The sequence below is a fragment of the Nannobrachium achirus genome (assembly GCF_963921795.1).
Source record: "Nannobrachium achirus genome assembly, chromosome: 9".
Lineage (NCBI taxonomy): Eukaryota > Metazoa > Chordata > Actinopteri > Myctophiformes > Myctophidae > Nannobrachium > Nannobrachium achirus.
Genome location: NC_137818.1, coordinates 5,504,464 through 5,523,020, shown reverse-complemented (window position 1 = coordinate 5,523,020; position 18,557 = coordinate 5,504,464). Strand labels below are relative to the sequence as shown.

Below are 18,557 nucleotides of genomic sequence, written 5' to 3'. Positions count from 1 at the left end.
GCCTTTTATGAGTCAATTTCATTAAACATCCCATAAAGCTAGGCCAATGCCCAGCTTTGCGGGACGGACGGACGGACGGACGGACGGACGGACGGACGGACGGACGGACAGACGGACATACACTCAAAGCCAGATGTAGGAGCGGTTAGCACCGCTCCAAAAAGAGTAGACCAAGTACAGAGCCAAAGGCCAAGTTTACTAAATATCCAGGGTTAAGATAAGATAGATAAGAAAACTGTATTTGTCCATCAAATTTAGCATGAAATGGAAATGTGTCTTTGGCACACAGGCAGTCAGTCAGTATACAACAATAAAACACACATAAAATACACAATGCATTAAAAATGATATAAAATAGCCTGAAAATACACATTAACAGGAGTCCAGCACAACGCTACACAACACTGATGATAGTGCTGCCAAACAAGTCTATGACGCTGTCTATGAAATGTGTGAACAATGTAGTGTGGGTCCCTGCTCCATCTCTCTCTCAGCTAGGTGGTCCTTGTAGTGTGGGTCCCTGCTCCATCTCTCTCTCAGCTAGGTGGTCCTTGTAGTGTGGGTCCCTGCTCCATCTCTCTCTCAGCTAGGTGGTCCTTGTAGTGTGGGTCCCTGCTCCATCTCTCTCTCAGCTAGGTGGTCCTTGTAGTGTGGGTCCCTGCTCCATCTCTCTCTCAGCTAGGTGGTCCTTGGCCCGACTACTCTTAAATTGTAAATGTTTGTGTTTTCCAGGCTGAAGCGAACGTGGAGCAGAAATCTCAGCAGCTCAGTGGTGAGTTACGCTCTCCTCAGACATGTTTCTATTCTAATGGTCTCTACTCTGGAGCTGCTTTTATATGTGTGTCTTATTAACTTCCCTGATCCCTCACTCTCAGCCTAATGCTACTCTAAAGCCCGTATCAGAGTGTACGGTGGAGAGCTATCCACCGCAAATTTGAGGTGGAAAGCTTTCCACCTCAAGTCAGAAAATAAGTGCAGGCCATCATAGTACGCCACGGTGGAGTCCTATTCACCGTGACTGACTAGTCTAGATTGGCCAATCAGTGAACGGGGTGAAGAGCCTGTCTGTCTGATAGTAAAAACAGAGAGATGTGTTGGGACTTGCGGTGTAAAGCTCTCCACCGTGAGGAATGATGTAACGTTGTAGTTTCATGACTCAAAAAGACTCGAAAAGACTACACCGCGGTGTAAAGCCTTCCACCGCCCAGGCGACTATGATGCCGGCTTAATACCAGTAACAGTAGTTAACTCAAGGGTTCCCAAACTTTCCAGACCGCCACCCTGACAAGTACTTGGAATTGTAGGCATTACATTAATTTTAGTTTGACTCTGTTCCATTGATAAATATTGTGAACACAGCCGAACTACTGTACAAGCACACAACGCCTCGCACTGCACTTGTAGATCAGCTATTTTCACTATGTTTGCCTCTTTCTTGCATAATATTTGACCATGTTGCACATGAAGTTAATCATCTGGGGACCCCCAGTTTGGGAACCACTGAGTTAACTGCCCCTTTACTCATTTGGACTCCTTTTTATATACACTGTAGAAGTACTGAAGTCAGTTCATTGCCTTCCCTCACCCTGGTGTGCTATGTGTAAATGACACAGCTAGAATGAAAATATATTTCTTGCATATTTACATTTTTACAAATTGGATCACAATCAGAAGACCTGATATTAAGCAGTTAACAGTCTTACAATGAGACACTGATACTAAAACTGTTACAGTCAGGCCAATAATAAACTGAATATCAGATTCAGAAAAGACAGGAATGATTTGTGTAAATGTTATTGCTGCAAACGCTTTGCTTCATGCTAGGCCAACAGAGGCTTGCACACTCACTGCAGCTAAATGTGATAAATGTGATATGTTCGTGTTCAGCTGTATGTTACACATGTTTTGAGCAACCTGTCTGCTTTCCTGAGGACATAAGAGCCTTTCCACACAATTTTATATAAACCAACTGGGTTTATAGAATAGACAAGAAGATTGAAATGATGTCTGGTGGTTACCTGTATGTGAGACTCCTTTGAGTCTCATCACATTTTTGGTTTAGGAATGAGATAAAAACATAACAATCTCCTTGAATTCATTGCTTTATGGGGTGTGTAATTCATAGAAAATAAGTTAATTAAAATGTTGTTGAACTATTCCTTGAACTAATCCTTTAATGCTTGGTGAAAGGATCCTAACCTGCTGCAGTGTCATTTGTTTCATCACAGTTTAACATAAAGATTACCCTTCATAATCCATGGATCTGAACAGAAATAAGATTGGATTCCATTTATGTGTAAAACTGTTTAGTTGCGACCGTCAGGTCGCAGTTACTATCAAAACCTCCACCGGCTGTCAGTCTGTCAGTCACACGTCACACTTTTGCCCTACTCATATCTCCACCACATTATTGCCCCGATCCATGCCAAACTTTGCACACAGACTTCTTGGCTGCCAAACCACTACTTCCACCCCTCATTTCTCACATGGCCCTCTTCTAGCGCCACCATGAGGCCGATTCTTGCAAAACACATACATTTTGCCCTAAAATCACGCAAATCAGTACACGGTATGTCTAGAGTCATGTCATCATCAAAATGGATCTGTCACATTTAGCGCCACCTTCAGGCCCATTTTTAGATGCGACCTGACGGTGGCTTATCTCCCGATTTAGGGAATCTTACTGGTTTGATGATGACAGTTATGATGTGTTGGCGTTAGCGCTGCTTGTAACCGCAGTAAGCATAGGGCAGCTAGCTGGCTCAGGGCACACACACCCTACAAGCTGACCTCAGATCAGATTCATTCTTTTCATTTTGCTTTTGTGTTAAAAAGGGTAAAGCTCTATATTTGGATTACAGTCATTTCTATAGAGTATTTGTGGTTGTGAAACATAAAATACATTTTCAGGTGGGTTACTCATTTCATCCAGTCAGGAGAGAGTACCTCACAATGATCAATTAATCATTGATCAGTTTGTACTTCACTCTGATTTAGTCTTTCAATAACAACATTTAGTTTTGGTCCTATTTTAGTCATCTGAAATTGTCGTGTCGTAGTCGACTAAATATCACAATCTTAGTCTTAGTCAGCAAAATGAACACTGCCGACCTGAAAATGTGTTTTCTGTGAAGAGCTGGAGAGCCGGGGACACCCCTGTCACCGATCAAACACTCTGAAGCAATGATTACTATCTGAAGAGCTGTGTTTGACACTCATTTTAACACAAAAGTATCACTTAACACCAGTGTTTCTCAAACTTTTACATTTCAAGGTCTCCCCTTAACTCTTGACAGTGTACAAATGGAACCAAATGGACCCGTCAGGGTACATTTGGTTCCATTTATACACTGTCAGAGTTACAGACTTGTATGGGTCAATTAGACCCCCCATAAAGGAACCCACAGAGTGCCTCGAATCCACTTTGAGAAACACCGACTTACACGGTACCACCTTTCTATGAACACATCAGAAACATTTTAACCTTGTAGTTTTGACAACTGAAATAAAACCCAATGTATTTCATCAATCAGGGGATGGCAAACTCAAAAGACAAACTGTAACCCCAAATAATCATAGACAGTCACCGTCTCTTGTAGTGTGTGTGTGGCCTAATGGAATGCCCCCCCCCCCCCATCCCCCCTGCCCCTGCTGTTTGCGGCGCCCCCTTTAGGCTTGTCGCGGGAGCGCGTTGTAGAGAAGATTGTAGCTAAGCAGGAAGCACTAGGCTGGTCGGCTGCTCTGTGTCCACTAAATCACTGCTTTGGGCCAGAGCTGGAGATGTCCTTGACCACTGAGCAGGAGGAGAAGAGGCTGCTGAGAGAACAGCTGAGAGAAGTGGAGGTGAGCGCACGCACAAGCACGCACGTACACATACACGCACGTACACACGCACGCACGCATGTGAACATAAGCACACACATACGCATGCACGCACGCACGCACACATACACACACGCACACATACACGCTAGGGCATTCACGAATAGCGATTTTTAGTATTCGAATTATTCGACCTCAAAGTATTCGAATAGTTGAATATTCGACAGGACTGGTCAAACTGTCAAATATTAAGTAAGCAAGAGGCGAACTGCGAGGCGTTGTGAGCATGTAGATCTGCTATTTTCACAATATTTATCTGCAGAACCGAGTCACATTAAATGTAATACCCACAATTCCAAGTGCTTGTCAGGGTGGGGGTCCCCAGTTCAAATATGTTTATTTTGGGGGACACAGCCTAAAAAGGTTTGAGAACCCCTGGTATAGAGCACTAACAAATTCATCCACCAGGGGCATTGACAACTCATTCTTATGACTTCCTATCTAGCCAAGCTTTATAAACTATTTATTTTTTAAAGAGAGAGAGAAAAAAAAAAGAATATTCGACTTTGGTGAACAATGTCGAATAGTGACTTTGATATTAGAATATTTGGTGAATGCCCTAGCACACATACACGCACGCAGGCACACACACACGCACGCACACACACACACACACACACACACACACACACACACACACACACACACACACACACACGCACGCACGCACGCACGCACGCACGCACGCACGCACGCACGCACGCACGCACGCACGCACACACACACACACACACACACACACACACACACACACACACACACACACACACACACACACACACACACACACACGCACGCACACACACACACACACACACATACACGCACGCACGCACGCACGCACACACACACATACATACATGCACGCATGTGAACATAAGCACTCAAGCATACACACAGGTTTATAGGGGGGTATAAATAAAATATGGGAATACATTCCTTACCAAGATAGTTCTTCACCCATGTGCTTGTAAAGGTGTCTCGTAACACATCTACAGTATCAAGGTTTGAAATTCAATTTCCCAGCCCCACAACTTCACCACAAAAAAATTGTTTGTGATGACCTGGAAACCCTAGTTTGAACCCTCACATGCTACTTATAGCAGATATTTTGTTTGTTTGTCTATTTTTCTCCTTTATAGTAAAGTTAATGGGACCCCAACTTTCAGCAGCTGTCAAAAATTCCCCCAGGGAAATTGAATTTCAAATTTAATGTAATGTAATTAAATGTGTTAAAAGTTTTAATCCTAACCCCTAACCCTAAACTAAACCTAAAAATAAGCCTAAAGGCCCTTTCCCACTGGGCGTGATAACGATGAAGATAATGATAAAGATAAAGATAAATATAGTTTTCAGTTGTAGTGGATTGCAGCGTCCACACCACAACGATGAAGCCGTCATAATTGACGTGAACGGCGACATATCGTTATCGCGTCCGGTGGGAATGAGCCTTAACTCCTGTAAAACTAACCCTTCAATGATAACCCTAACCCAAAGCTACTTATTTAGTAAATGTAATCTTAGCTCTAAAAGGCTTTATTAGTTATTCGTAAACATTTGTAAACAAACATGCAAGCGCCCACCCAAGCGCACACACAACAGGAGGACGCAGCCACGTCAGCAGACAGTGAAACAGAAAACAAAACAAACCCACATTGACTTAACATTCACTTTATGACCAACACATACAGTACATGCTTCACCTGAACATTTGTTTGACCAATTAGACTGGTTTAATGTCCCATATTTGTCCACAAATTTCAGGGACGGAAACATATATGCATGCACGTACAGTCGTACACACACAGACACACAGTTACACAACATAGAGGTGAGCACGCACTGCACGCACTAGGGCATTAACGACTCAGTAAAAAGTTGAGTTGAAGTCGACTTTATCGTTTGATGACATCATCACATCACACGACCCCCCCAATTATTTTGGGGGGTCCCCCAGATGATTAACTTAATGTGAAACATTGTTTTCTCACTCAACTGTAAACAAACCAACATAAAGTTTAAGTGTATAGAGGGTATCTGCACATTTCTAAAGTGACAATTGAAGGACTTTTTTAATACCTCTACAGACAATACCCCTAAATGACAAATTAAACATTGGCCATATTGTCAAATATTAGAGGCAGAAATTGTGAAAATAGCCGATCTACATGCTCACAATGCCTCGCAACAATAGAAAGTTTTTTCTTTTTTTTCAACTTCGACTTTCGACTTTCTTTGGTGGGAGTCGACTTGTGTAATGAAGTCGACTGAGTCGACTTGTCGACTTTTTCGTTAATGCCCTAGCACGCACGCACACACGCGCACACTAGGGGTGGGCAATATGGAAAAATACAATATCACAATATTTTCACAAGCTGTATCACGATACACGATTTTATCACGATTCTTTTTCGCGTTGTTTTTAATTGTTATTTTTCAAGTTACAAAACTAGACTCTCTGGGTTCCTTTTGGGAGGTCTAAATTGAACTTTACAAGTATGTAACTCAACTCTTGACAGTATACAAATTTGGTTTCATTTGTGTACTGTCAGAGTTAAGTGGAGACCTTGACATTTTAAAGTTTGAGAACTGATGATTTAGACCAAAATGCAGGTTTAATTGAATTCTGCAATGATTTCTGTATTAACGATTAAACAGGATTTTTTATAAGGCTCCCTCAATTGTATCACGATATATACGATACCTCTGAGAAGACATATCGTGGAGACATTGTATCGTCTCAACGATAATTATCACCATATCGCCCACCCCTAGCGCACACATGCACGCACGCACACGCACGCACGCACACGCACGCACACGCACGCACGCACACGCGAACGCACACGCATGCACGCAGCGTCTAAATGTCTCTCTCTGGTGTGTCTCGTGTTCTCCAGACGTCCAAACAGACAGAGATCAGTAAACTGCAGGAGGAGGTGACCAAGGTAAAACTAATTTAACTTCATTAACAACAACCTGACCAAATGAACGCCGCTCACACAAACACTGAACATCTTAACCTTCTAGTTTCTCATTTCATATCAAACACTGAACATCTTAGCCTTCTAGTTTCTCATTTCATATCAAACACTGAACATCTTAGCCTTAGTTTCTCATTTCATATCAAACTCTGAACATCTTAGCCTTAGTTTCTCATTTCATATCAAACACTGAACATCTTAACCTTCTAGTTTCTCATTTCATATCAAACACTGAACATCTTAGCCTTCTAGTTTCTCATTTCATATCAAACACTGAACATCTTAGCCTTAGTTTCTCATTTCATATCAAACTCTGAACATCTTAGCCTTAGTTTCTCATTTCATATCAAACACTGAACATCTTAGCCTTCTAGTTTCTCATTTCATATCAAACACTGAACATCTTAGCCTTAGTTTCTCATTTCATATCAAACTCTGAACATCTTAGCCTTAGTTTCTCATTTCATATCAAACACTGAACATCTTAGCCTTAGTTTCTCATTTCATATCAAACACTGAACATCTTAGTCTTAGTTTCTCATTTCATATCAAACACTGAACATCTTAGTCTTAGTTTCTCATTTCATATCAAACTCTGAACATCTTAGTCTTAGTTTCTCATTTCATATCAAACACTGAACATCTTAGCCTTCTAGTTTCTCATTTCATATCAAACTCTGAACATCTTAGCCTTCTAGTTTCTAATTTCATATCAAACACTGAACATCTTAGCCTTAGTTTCTCATTTCATATCAAACACTGAACATCTTAGTCTTAGTTTCTCATTTCATATCAAACACTGAACATCTTAACCTTCTAGTTTCTAATTTCATATCAAACACTGAACATCTTAGCCTTAGTTTCTCATTTCATATCAAACACTGAACATCTTAGTCTTAGTTTCTCATTTCATATCAAACACTGAACATCTTAGACTTCTAGTTTCTCATTTCATATCAAACACTGAACATCTTAGCCTTCTAGTTTCTCATTTCATATCAAACACTGAACATCTTAGCCTTCTAGTTTCTCATTTCATATCAAACACTGAACATCTTAGCCTTAGTTTCTCATTTCATATCAAACACTGAACATCTTAGTCTTCTAGTTTCTCATTTCATATCAAACACTGAACATCTTAGCCTTCTAGTTTCTCATTTCATATCAAACACTGAACATCTTAACCTTCTAGTTTCTCATTTCATATCAAACACTAAACATCTTAACCTTCTAGTTTCTCATTTCATATCAAACACTGAACATCTTAACCTTCTAGTTTCTCATTTCATATCAAACACTGAACATCTTAACCTTCTAGTTTCTCATTTCATATCAAACACTGAACATCTTAGCCTTAGTTTCTCATTTCATAACAAACACTGAACATCTTAGCCTTAGTTTCTCATTTCATAACAAACACTGAACATCTTAGCCTTAGTTTCTCATTTCATAACAAACACTGAACATCTTAGCCTTAGTTTCTCATTTCATAACAAACACTGAACATCTTAACCTTCTAGTTTCTAATTTCATATCAAACACTGAACATCTTAGCCTTAGTTTCTCATTTCATATCAAACACTGAACATCTTAGTCTTAGTTTCTCATTTCATATCAAACACTGAACATCTTAGACTTCTAGTTTCTCATTTCATATCAAACACTGAACATCTTAGCCTTCTAGTTTCTCATTTCATATCAAACACTGAACATCTTAGCCTTCTAGTTTCTCATTTCATATCAAACACTGAACATCTTAGCCTTAGTTTCTCATTTCATATCAAACACTGAACATCTTAGTCTTCTAGTTTCTCATTTCATATCAAACACTGAACATCTTAGCCTTCTAGTTTCTCATTTCATATCAAACACTGAACATCTTAACCTTCTAGTTTCTCATTTCATATCAAACACTGAACATCTTAACCTTCTAGTTTCTCATTTCATATCAAACACTGAACATCTTAACCTTCTAGTTTCTCATTTCATATCAAACACTGAACATCTTAACCTTCTAGTTTCTCATTTCATATCAAACACTGAACATCTTAGCCTTAGTTTCTCATTTCATAACAAACACTGAACATCTTAGCCTTAGTTTCTCATTTCATAACAAACACTGAACATCTTAGCCTTAGTTTCTCATTTCATATCAAACACTGAACATCTTATTCTAGTTTCTCATTTCATAACAAACACTGAACATATTATTCTAGTTTCTCATTTCATAACAAACACTGAACATCTTAGACTTCTAGTTTCTCATTTCATAACAAACACTGAACATCTTATTCTAGTTTCTCATTTCATATCAAACACTGAACATCTTAACCTTCTAGTTTCTCATTTCATATCAAACACTGAACATCTTAACCTTCTAGTTTCTCATTTCATATCAAACACTGAACATCTTAACCTTAGTTTCTCATTTCATATCAAACACTGAACATCTTAGCCTTAGTTTCTCATTTCATAACAAACACTGAACATCTTAACCTTCTAGTTAATCATTTCATAACAAACTGAACATCTTAGCCTTAGTTTCTCATTTCATAACAAACACTGAACATCTTAGCCTTCTAGTTTCTCATTTCATAACAAACACTGAACATCTTATTCTAGTTTCTCATTTCATAACAAACACTGAACATCTTTTTCTAGTTTCTCATTTCATATCAAACACTGAACATCTTAACCTTCTAGTTTCTCATTTCATATCAAACTCTGAACATCTTAACCTTCTAGTTTCTCATTTCATATCAAACACTGAACATCTTAACCTTCTAGTTTCTCATTTCATATCAAACACTGAACATCTTAGCCTTAGTTTCTCATTTCATATCAAACACTGAACATCTTAGCCTTAGTTTCTCATTTCATATCAAACACTGAACATCTTAGCCTTCTAGTTTCTCATTTCATATCAAACACTGAACATCTTAGCCTTCTAGTTTCTCATTTCATATCAAAAGAATAATGACCCAACGAATGCAGGTCATGTCATATCATTGGACATGTTTAGTCATGTCTTTTAATTTATTTTTGTATAAAAGTGAATGCAGGTCATGTCATTGAACATGTTTAGCCTTTTACTTATTACATTTCATATAAAAGGATGTGACCAAGTGAATGCAGGTCACATCATTGAAGGTTTTTATCCATTTCATATGACAGTAGAATTTCATCGTATCACTTGGTTAGATTGACCCACTATTTTTGGAACAGTTTATAGATTTATTTTTTCTTCTTTTCTGAAAGTGGAGACTTTAAACTTTTTGCAAGGACCTTCCCATGCTCTCAAGTCAAAAATTATCTTTGGAAAAAAAAATCTATTGATAAATGAAGTTAACCTTTAACCCTAAATATTTCATTGACCCGGGGTTCCCCAAGGCTCTGGGCTTGGTCCCCTACTTTTTTCCACATTAACTTACAAACAAATAACTACAAATAAACTCAACTTTTTTGAGAGCTGAAAAGGGTAAGTATTATATAAAACTACAATATGTGGAAAAACAAACAAACTAAATTATTAACCAATTATACAATGAACAAGTAAATAAAAGTCCCATTTAAGCCCTTTTCAAACCTTTGTTGAAAATAGGGCTTAAGCTATCAATTAAAATATCTGCCTGCTGGCATTTTGGTAAAAAGTCAGGACACATCAGATGCATTAATTGTGCGTGTGTGTGTGTGTGTGTGTGTGTGTGTGCGCACACGCGTGTGCGTGCGTGTGTGTGTGTGCGTGTGTGTGTGCGTGCGTGCGTGCGCGTGTGTGTGTGTGTGTGTCTCCTCTAGCTGTCAGACAAACTGAAGAGAAAGCAGGAAAGGTGAGTACCTGTCACATGACAGACAAACCAGTATGCAATTGGTCGGTTGGTAGCATGATAAACACTAAAGATACATTTTAAAAGTGAATTATTCTATCAGATATTATATTTATCCATTCTGCTCTGTTCTACAGTTTTCTATCAGATGCTATATGTGTACATAGGTTATAGATTATGACATTTTACCTGACGATTAATTGTCTCAAATAATTGCGATTAACGATGTCGCTGAACACCAGAGCATATGAATAAAAATTACATTTCTGTTTGGCTTTGAAGTTGGGATCGGTACTCGCCCCGATACCGGCCTATTTTGCTGTACTCGTACTCGTCCGATATTGCTCACGGAGTCACGGCAGCGCCAGATACCATTTTGTTTCATAAATATGTTGGTATGAAAAGTCCTAAGACACAGTTTTGTGCGTGTTAGTTCAACTAATGAAGTTTTCACCTTCACTCACTCACTAGGCATGACAACATAATTATTTAAAGCATTTTATTTTGGAGCGCCACACACTATTTAAAGGGGTTATGCCAGCTTAAGGGTTACTGTCACCTTAAGTCATAGTAGTAAACGGTGGGTGACTGTGGGTCACGTGGTCTCTCTGAATACACTTCGAAACTGCACGCGACGTGTGTCTGTGACTAACCTCGCATCATTAGTCGCATCACCAGTCTTTCCACCATCCCCACTAGGGAGGCGACAATAACAACTCTCGGTGATTTAGCGTTTTTTTTTCCTAACACATAAGCATAAACAAACATATGCACATGAACAATGTTGATGTAACAACCACATTTGTCTGGACATATAATTTTAATATCCACAGATTTAGATATAAAATACATTCGTGTAGAGTTACTTCCTTGTTTTTAGTGACTGCTGGGGGTGAGGGGGAGAGTCTGCCCCTCAACCCGAGCAACAGCTTACCAGTACAGTATGTACAGTAAATTAATTTGATTGGTTTATTGCGCATTCCCACAATGACATCATAAAAATATTAACTTGTTTTGATATAATTTCTTAAGGTGACAGTAACCCTTAAGCTGGCATAACCCCTTTAAGCACTTGTACAGAAACGTAACTTAAAGTATCGGTATTCGGTATCGGCAAGTACTCAAATTAAGTACTCATACTTGTACTTGGTCAGCAAAAAAGTGGTATGGGGACATCCCTACTTTGAAGGATAGATATGACAAATGTCCTAAATATGCAAAGGAATATTTAATAACTTTATTCTTTATACATTTATAGTGGAAATAGTCGATCTACAAGCTCACAACGCATCGCGATGCGATGCGTTGTGATCTTCTATTTCCACTACTTTTTGAATCTGTATGATCATTTCTCAACATGGAAACGATTATGACAATTATGAAAAATAATCACGATTACGTCAAATAATCGCGATTAGACGATTATTATGTAATAATTGTGACAGCCCTATCTGTCGTTCTGTTCCACAGTTTTCTGCGTCTCCAGGGCGAGAAGGAGGCTCTCTACAACGACAGCAGGTCAATAATCTGTCCTTTATGTAATGCTGTTCCTCTGATTATGTTTCACTTAAAATCATTAGAGTTGTTTTACATCAAGTCATCAGTGTATAAATAAATGATACTTACTGTAGCCTGCCAGGTTAGTTCAGGCAGTTTACACTGGAGTGCTTAAAGTAGTAGTTCACCCCCAAAATGATTTTTTTTCTTTTTCTATTGATTATTCACGCCATAGAGACTTGAGTTCAATAATAGTTAGTTTGTTACCGTAGTTAGTTTCATTTATTGTCCACAGTGTCGAGATTTGTGTTTTGTCTCGTATACAAACAACATTAAACAACACAACAACAGCAGCAACACACACTTACACAAAACATTTTTAAAGGCAACAAGAAGGACAGCAGTGGCATATGCTGTAAAAGAACAGGCAGATCAACGAGACATGGCATCATTCAATGCCTTAATGGCATTTGGAATTAATGAGTTTTTAAAGATATTACGGCTCCGGTTTTCCTTAGCTCCTCTATAGCGTCTACCAGAGGGAAGTAAATGGAACTCCCTATGGAGTGGGTGAGAGGGGTCATTTATTATCTTGACAACTAATATATATTTAAAAAAAAATGTTTTTTTGTTGCATTCCTCAGACAATCATTTGATTACAATAAATGTAACCCCATTGATACAAAGAATGTTGTCTTAGGAATGCGATGAATACAAAAAACATATTATTGAACTCAAGTCTCCATGGCATTTTAGGGGGGAACTACTCCTTTAACACTCATGTGCAGCTCTGTGTGGAGATGTTGTGTATGTGACGTGTCAAGAAGATGATGATTGGAGATGATACATTGGCGGTTGAATTAACATAGTGCTTGTGTTGTCTGTCTGTCTGTGTGTGTGTGTGTGTGTGTGTGTGTGTGTGTGTGTCTGTGTGTCTGTCTGTCCTGCAGGACTAAGATAGATGAGATCAACCAGAGGAAGGAGGAGGAGGTGAAGTCTCTACACATCCGCATCCAGAAACTACAGTCTGACCTCCTGACAGCCAATCAGGTTAGACCTCATTCACACGACAGCCAATCAGGTTAGACCTCATTCACACGACAGCCAATCAACGTTAGACCTAATTCACACGACAGCCAATCGAATTGGACCCAAGTAACCCTGAAAACCAATCAGTTTAGACCTAATTTACATGATCAGCCAGTACACCAAATTAACATGACATCCAATCAGGATGGACCTCATAAAACATGACAAGGCTTTTTAAGGGTCTGGAGAACCAATTGGTTCCATGTGCTTGTAGATCTGCATTATTTACAGCGTCGCTCACCTTTTTTTTACGAGGGTTATGAAAGGAATAATATCGGCTCTGCATGTTGTTGTTGTTGACAAATAACTCACCTGACAGGATGATTAATCACGGAGACGAGTTCGAGGTGATTTAGTTGTAAATTACGTGGTGTGTTTGTTTGAATGCCAGAAAAGTCGACCTCTTTCAAAGTCGACCCCAAACTCGTTTCCCAACGGGTCTGAGGCCTTTAGCTAGATGCAGAATAGACAAAAATCAAATATTTGCTTCTGGGGGTCCCTGGAACAAAATATTTTGTGATGGGGGTCCGTAGTAGAGGTCTTCACGGGTCCAAAAAAGCGAACCGAAATCGAAAAGTACCGTCAAATTTCGACCGATTCCGACCGGTTCCGAAATAATAATCAACTTACAAAACCAAACCCGAGTAGCCCCGTAACGGTCTTGTCCGATTCCGACCCGTTCCGACTTTCTTTCTTTTTTTACAGACCGAAACCCGTGACATGTTGTCCCGAAATCCTTTTATTTCCGAGGTTCCGAGAGACCCGAACATTAAATCATTATTAAAATCCCCTTTCATGTACCGAGATCCCTAACTCACGGCAGCTGTGCGGCGTGCGCTGTTTAACTGATTGACAGGCAGAAGAAGGCTGCCAAGGAATCTATTATTAACATCGAAACAAATGCAAGAGATAAAGGAATACTTTTAGACTATTTTCTATCAACAGAGGTAAGTCATTTTCGGTTTGTTTGTCATGGTTTAACTTGTAGGCGAGTGCAGGAGAAGCTGCTACGCATCAGTCACGCACACGCATGCATTACGCACCAAGCTCTTTTTTCCCCGCTGTAAATCTGATCTTAGACCAGCATTATCATCTCACAGTTACAGCCATTCTTCATGTCGCTGCCTCGCGGCTAATAACGGACCTGAATCTGATCCTAGGTCAGCCTAAACACAGCACAGCACTCACGTTAAACACAACTCCAGTCCGTTCCGTATCCTGATCATAGCGCAGCTGCAGCGCACGCCAGCGCACACACACACATTGATTGATTGCTTGCTTTATAGTTTGCATAAAAAGCATAAAGTACACACACGTCACACACACAGTACGGGTCCTATCGGTTCCTCTCGGGTTATACACATGATGATTACAGTCCCGTGTCCGAAGTGTTCCGAGGGAAATGCGACCGTTTCCAACCCGGATCCGAGTGATTATGATAAAACACTGACCGAACCCGGTACGGGTCTCTCGGGTCCTCGGGTAATTTCGGGGTCGGGGCCCCCGTGAAGACCTCTAGTCCGTAGCCAAATACATATCATTCTGGGGGTCCTTCACATGACAAAGTTTGAGAAACACTGATGGCCACATAAGTTTTTTTCAGAAAATTGTTATGATTTAGAAGACATTTGTAGAATGTGCCTATCAGTGGTTAAGGACCCCCAAAATGTATTTTTGGCCGTGGACCCCCATCTCAAAATAGTTTGTTCCACGGATGGACCCCTATTGCTAACCTTTTTGTTCCAGGGACCCCCAGAAGCACAGATTTGATTTTAGTCAAATATGTGGCTAATTTTAGCCACAGACCCGTTGGGAAAAGAGTCTGGGTCGACTTTGAAAGAGGTCGACTTATCTGGCTACCGTTTGTTTACCTGGCTGTCATGTTGTGTACAACAGCATTACATTCACTCAGTGCAGCAGGTGCTCTGAGCCGTTGATGAGACATTCAGGGACGTCACTAGGGGGGGAAAGTGGGACTGAGTTACTAGGGCCCAAGGTGAAGGGGCCTTAATTATTGTATATACTCGTTGCCGTGCTGCGAGCTTGTAGATTTTTGAAAAGTCGTGAAAATTTGTGCAAATCTATGTATTTTTTTAAGCGAACATTTGTAACTCAAATTTAGCTTCTGGGGTGTAATATCACGAATAAATCGCTATTATTTTGGTCCCAATAATCGGGACATGAAATTCTCGTATGGTAATGTGATGTCACCCGACGTCAGTGTTGTTTTTGACAGCAAATTTTGATTTAGTTTTAGTCATAGTCTTTTGAATAAAATTTCATTTCGTTTTAGTCATAATTTAGTCACCTGAAAAGTTTTAGTTTTAGTCTAATTTTAGTAGACTAAATATCATAAGATTTTAGGCGACTAAATCTACAGTAGATTTAGTCAACTGAAATGTATTTTGGCAGGCCTCGTAATGACAGATTTTACACTTGGTTGTGTGCTGAAAATAGCAGATCTACAAGCTCACAACACGTCGCAGCGCGACGCGTTGTGAGCTTGTAGATCGGCTATTTTCAGAGAGCAACCAAACATAAAATGACTCTTCTCCACTAGTCCCTCCCTAGCGTTTTAAGGCCCATTCCCACTGGGCCAGATAACAGATAAAAAAATCTCTTTCTCCAGATATTTTTCCATTCAAAGTGGATGGTAGATACAGATGAAAAATCTGTTATCTAGTTTTACTTTGTTGACGAAATTGTCAATATATTTAGTCTTAGTTTTAGTCATCACAGCTTAGTTTCTATTAAGTTTTTATTTCGTTTTCGTCAGTGAAAAAAACTACAAACATTTTTCGTCATAGTTTAGTCGACAAAATCAACGCTGCCCGACGTCAACTCATGACACTGCAGTCACATGTGTGGACAAGACAGCTGGGTCTACAGAGGATTTAAACACAGCTCATTCATTATGTACATCACACTTTAACCACTTAAACCCTACACGTACAGTACATATATATACAGTATGATGTACATGGTTGACCCGGGAGTCCCACAGGGCTCCGCACTAGAGCATGTAGCATTTCCCTCAACCACGAATTCTCTTCGTTAAAAATAGCCCGATCTACAAGCTCTGCTATTTTTTTTTATTTCGTCCGAATGTTCGGCCCCAGAATAGGGACGCTATAGCAGTGGTTCTCAACCTTTTGAGGCTGCGATCCCCAAAATAATCATATTTTAACTGGGGACCCCCACACCCTATACGAGCACTAAGAGTTGAGGCAATACATTTTGTATAACATGATTCTATTGTGAAAAAAAACATGCTCAACGCGAGGCGTTGTGAGCATGTTGATCTGCTATTTTCACAATTTCTGCCTCTCATATTTGAGTAGTTTGGCCAATGTTTAATTTGTCATTTTAGAGGTATTAAAAATAGATATATTCCATAGATTCCATAGAGTTTCATCATTTGACGGCACAATGATCAGTGTATTTTTGGATTCATGTCAATTTGTGTTTTCGGATATTTAACCACTTGAACCGTCAATACTTATTAAAAAGTTGACCTTTCAATCTGTACTTGGTCTGCTCTTTTCCCCCTCTACAGTCTACACCAAAGCTCTTTGCCAAAAAAAAATAGCCGATCTACAAGCTGGAACCCCCAGCTTGTAGATCAGCTATTTTTGGCTAAAGTTCTCATAATAAGGACACAAGGGTTCAAGTGGTTAATATAAAAAAGGAGAAAGAAAGTTCACACACACAGATTTGGAGGACCCCCTGTAACTCTGAGGACCTCCCGGACCCCCTGTTGAAGACCCTTGATATACAGACAGAGTGCTCGTTTTTGTTTTCTACAGTGATGTCATTATTTGCTCCCTCCAGTGTCTCTGGGGCTTGGTAGTATAAACAATACTTTAGAGATGTTAGGATGTCAGATGAAGAGGTTTTTGACCCAAAACACGAGTCATTTTTACCAGCAGATCATTTATTCAGGAAGACAAAAGCATTGTTTTCTTTTATTTGTTTTCATTGTTTAGACTGTAGCTGAGCTGAAGGAACAGATGCAGAGCAAACACACTGAACATGAACTGGAACTGCACACTATGAGAGACCAGGTAACATGCACACACACGCACGCACGCACGCACACGCACACGCACACACACACACACACACACACACACACACACACACACACACACACACACACACACACACACACACAGATAAGAGGGCTGTCACAATTATGACATTTTACATGACGATGAATTGTCACTCAAATAATTATGTTTGTGTCGTTGACAATTACATTTCTGCTTGGCTTTTAGGCTTTGAAGTTGCACATGGCAGATATGACACATAACCTAAATATACACAGCTCACAACGTGTTGTGACGGGTTGTGAGCTTGTAGATCTGCTATTTTCACTATTTTGGAAAATGTTTGAAAATATATGATACAATTTTCAACATGGAAACAATTATGACAAAATAATTGCGATTAGACGATTATTTAATAATTGTGACAGGCCTACACACACACGTGCACGAGCGCACACACGCACACACACACACACACACACACACACACACACACACACACACACACACACACACACACACTCTGTCTCTTAAGAACCAGGTAACAGTCTCATAACGGTGCATGAAGTGATTATAAAAATGTATTTTATAATTGCAGACAGATGGGTTTTGATGTGATTATAAAATGTATTTTTTAATTGCAGACAGATGGGTGTTGATGTGATGTCAGAGAGCAGCAGGACAGGTTAATTACCTGTTAATGAGGAAAAGAGGGGATTAGGAAGTATAGAGAGAGAGAGGAGCTGTCAATCAGGATGGAGGAGAGGATGGGGGGATGAGTTAACCCATTGGAACGCATTATCACTTTAACCATTGTTTTGTGCTTTAACTATTGAAAAATAGCAGATATACCTGCTGCGAGCTTGTATATCTGCTATTTTTGTGAAAATTCATTTTGTGATACTTTGAATATTTTTGACCCCATTTTATACATGTCTTCTAAATCCTTCTTCTAAAACTCAGTGGTTCTCAAATTCTTTCATGTCAAGGACCCCCAAAATGACATGTATTTATTTGGCCGCGGACGCCCATCTCTAAATATGTTGTTCCAGGGACCACCCAGGAGCAGAGATTTGAATTGCTGCTATTTTTCAATAGCTAAAGTGTAAAATAATTCCAGGTCTTAATGGGTTAAATGATGGACGGGTGAAGAGAAGGATGTAGAGGGGAGAGAGAGAGAGAGGGAGAGAGAGAGGGAGGACTAGATGATGGAGAGAAAAGAGAGGAGTGGA

General features: G+C 39.7%; 1 protein-coding gene across 3 annotated transcripts in view; it reads left to right on the top strand.

Moving 5' to 3' along the window:
• The window catches only part of gripap1 (GRIP1 associated protein 1), a 134,854-nt gene that overhangs the window by 54,049 nt on the left and 62,248 nt on the right, over positions 1-18,557 (top strand). For 2 of the 3 annotated variants that reach the window (XM_080733372.1, XM_080733370.1), the window contains exons 8-14: positions 733-772; positions 3,773-3,843; positions 6,783-6,830; positions 10,662-10,693; positions 12,161-12,208; positions 13,138-13,237; positions 17,263-17,340. In XM_080733372.1, coding sequence (XP_080589498.1) covers positions 733-772; positions 3,773-3,843; positions 6,783-6,830; positions 10,662-10,693; positions 12,161-12,208; positions 13,138-13,237; positions 17,263-17,340 — 417 coding nt within the window. The remainder of the gene's footprint in view (positions 1-732; positions 773-3,772; positions 3,844-6,782; positions 6,831-10,661; positions 10,694-12,160; positions 12,209-13,137; positions 13,238-17,262; positions 17,341-18,557) is intronic. The other variant, XM_080733371.1, reaches the window with a different exon arrangement.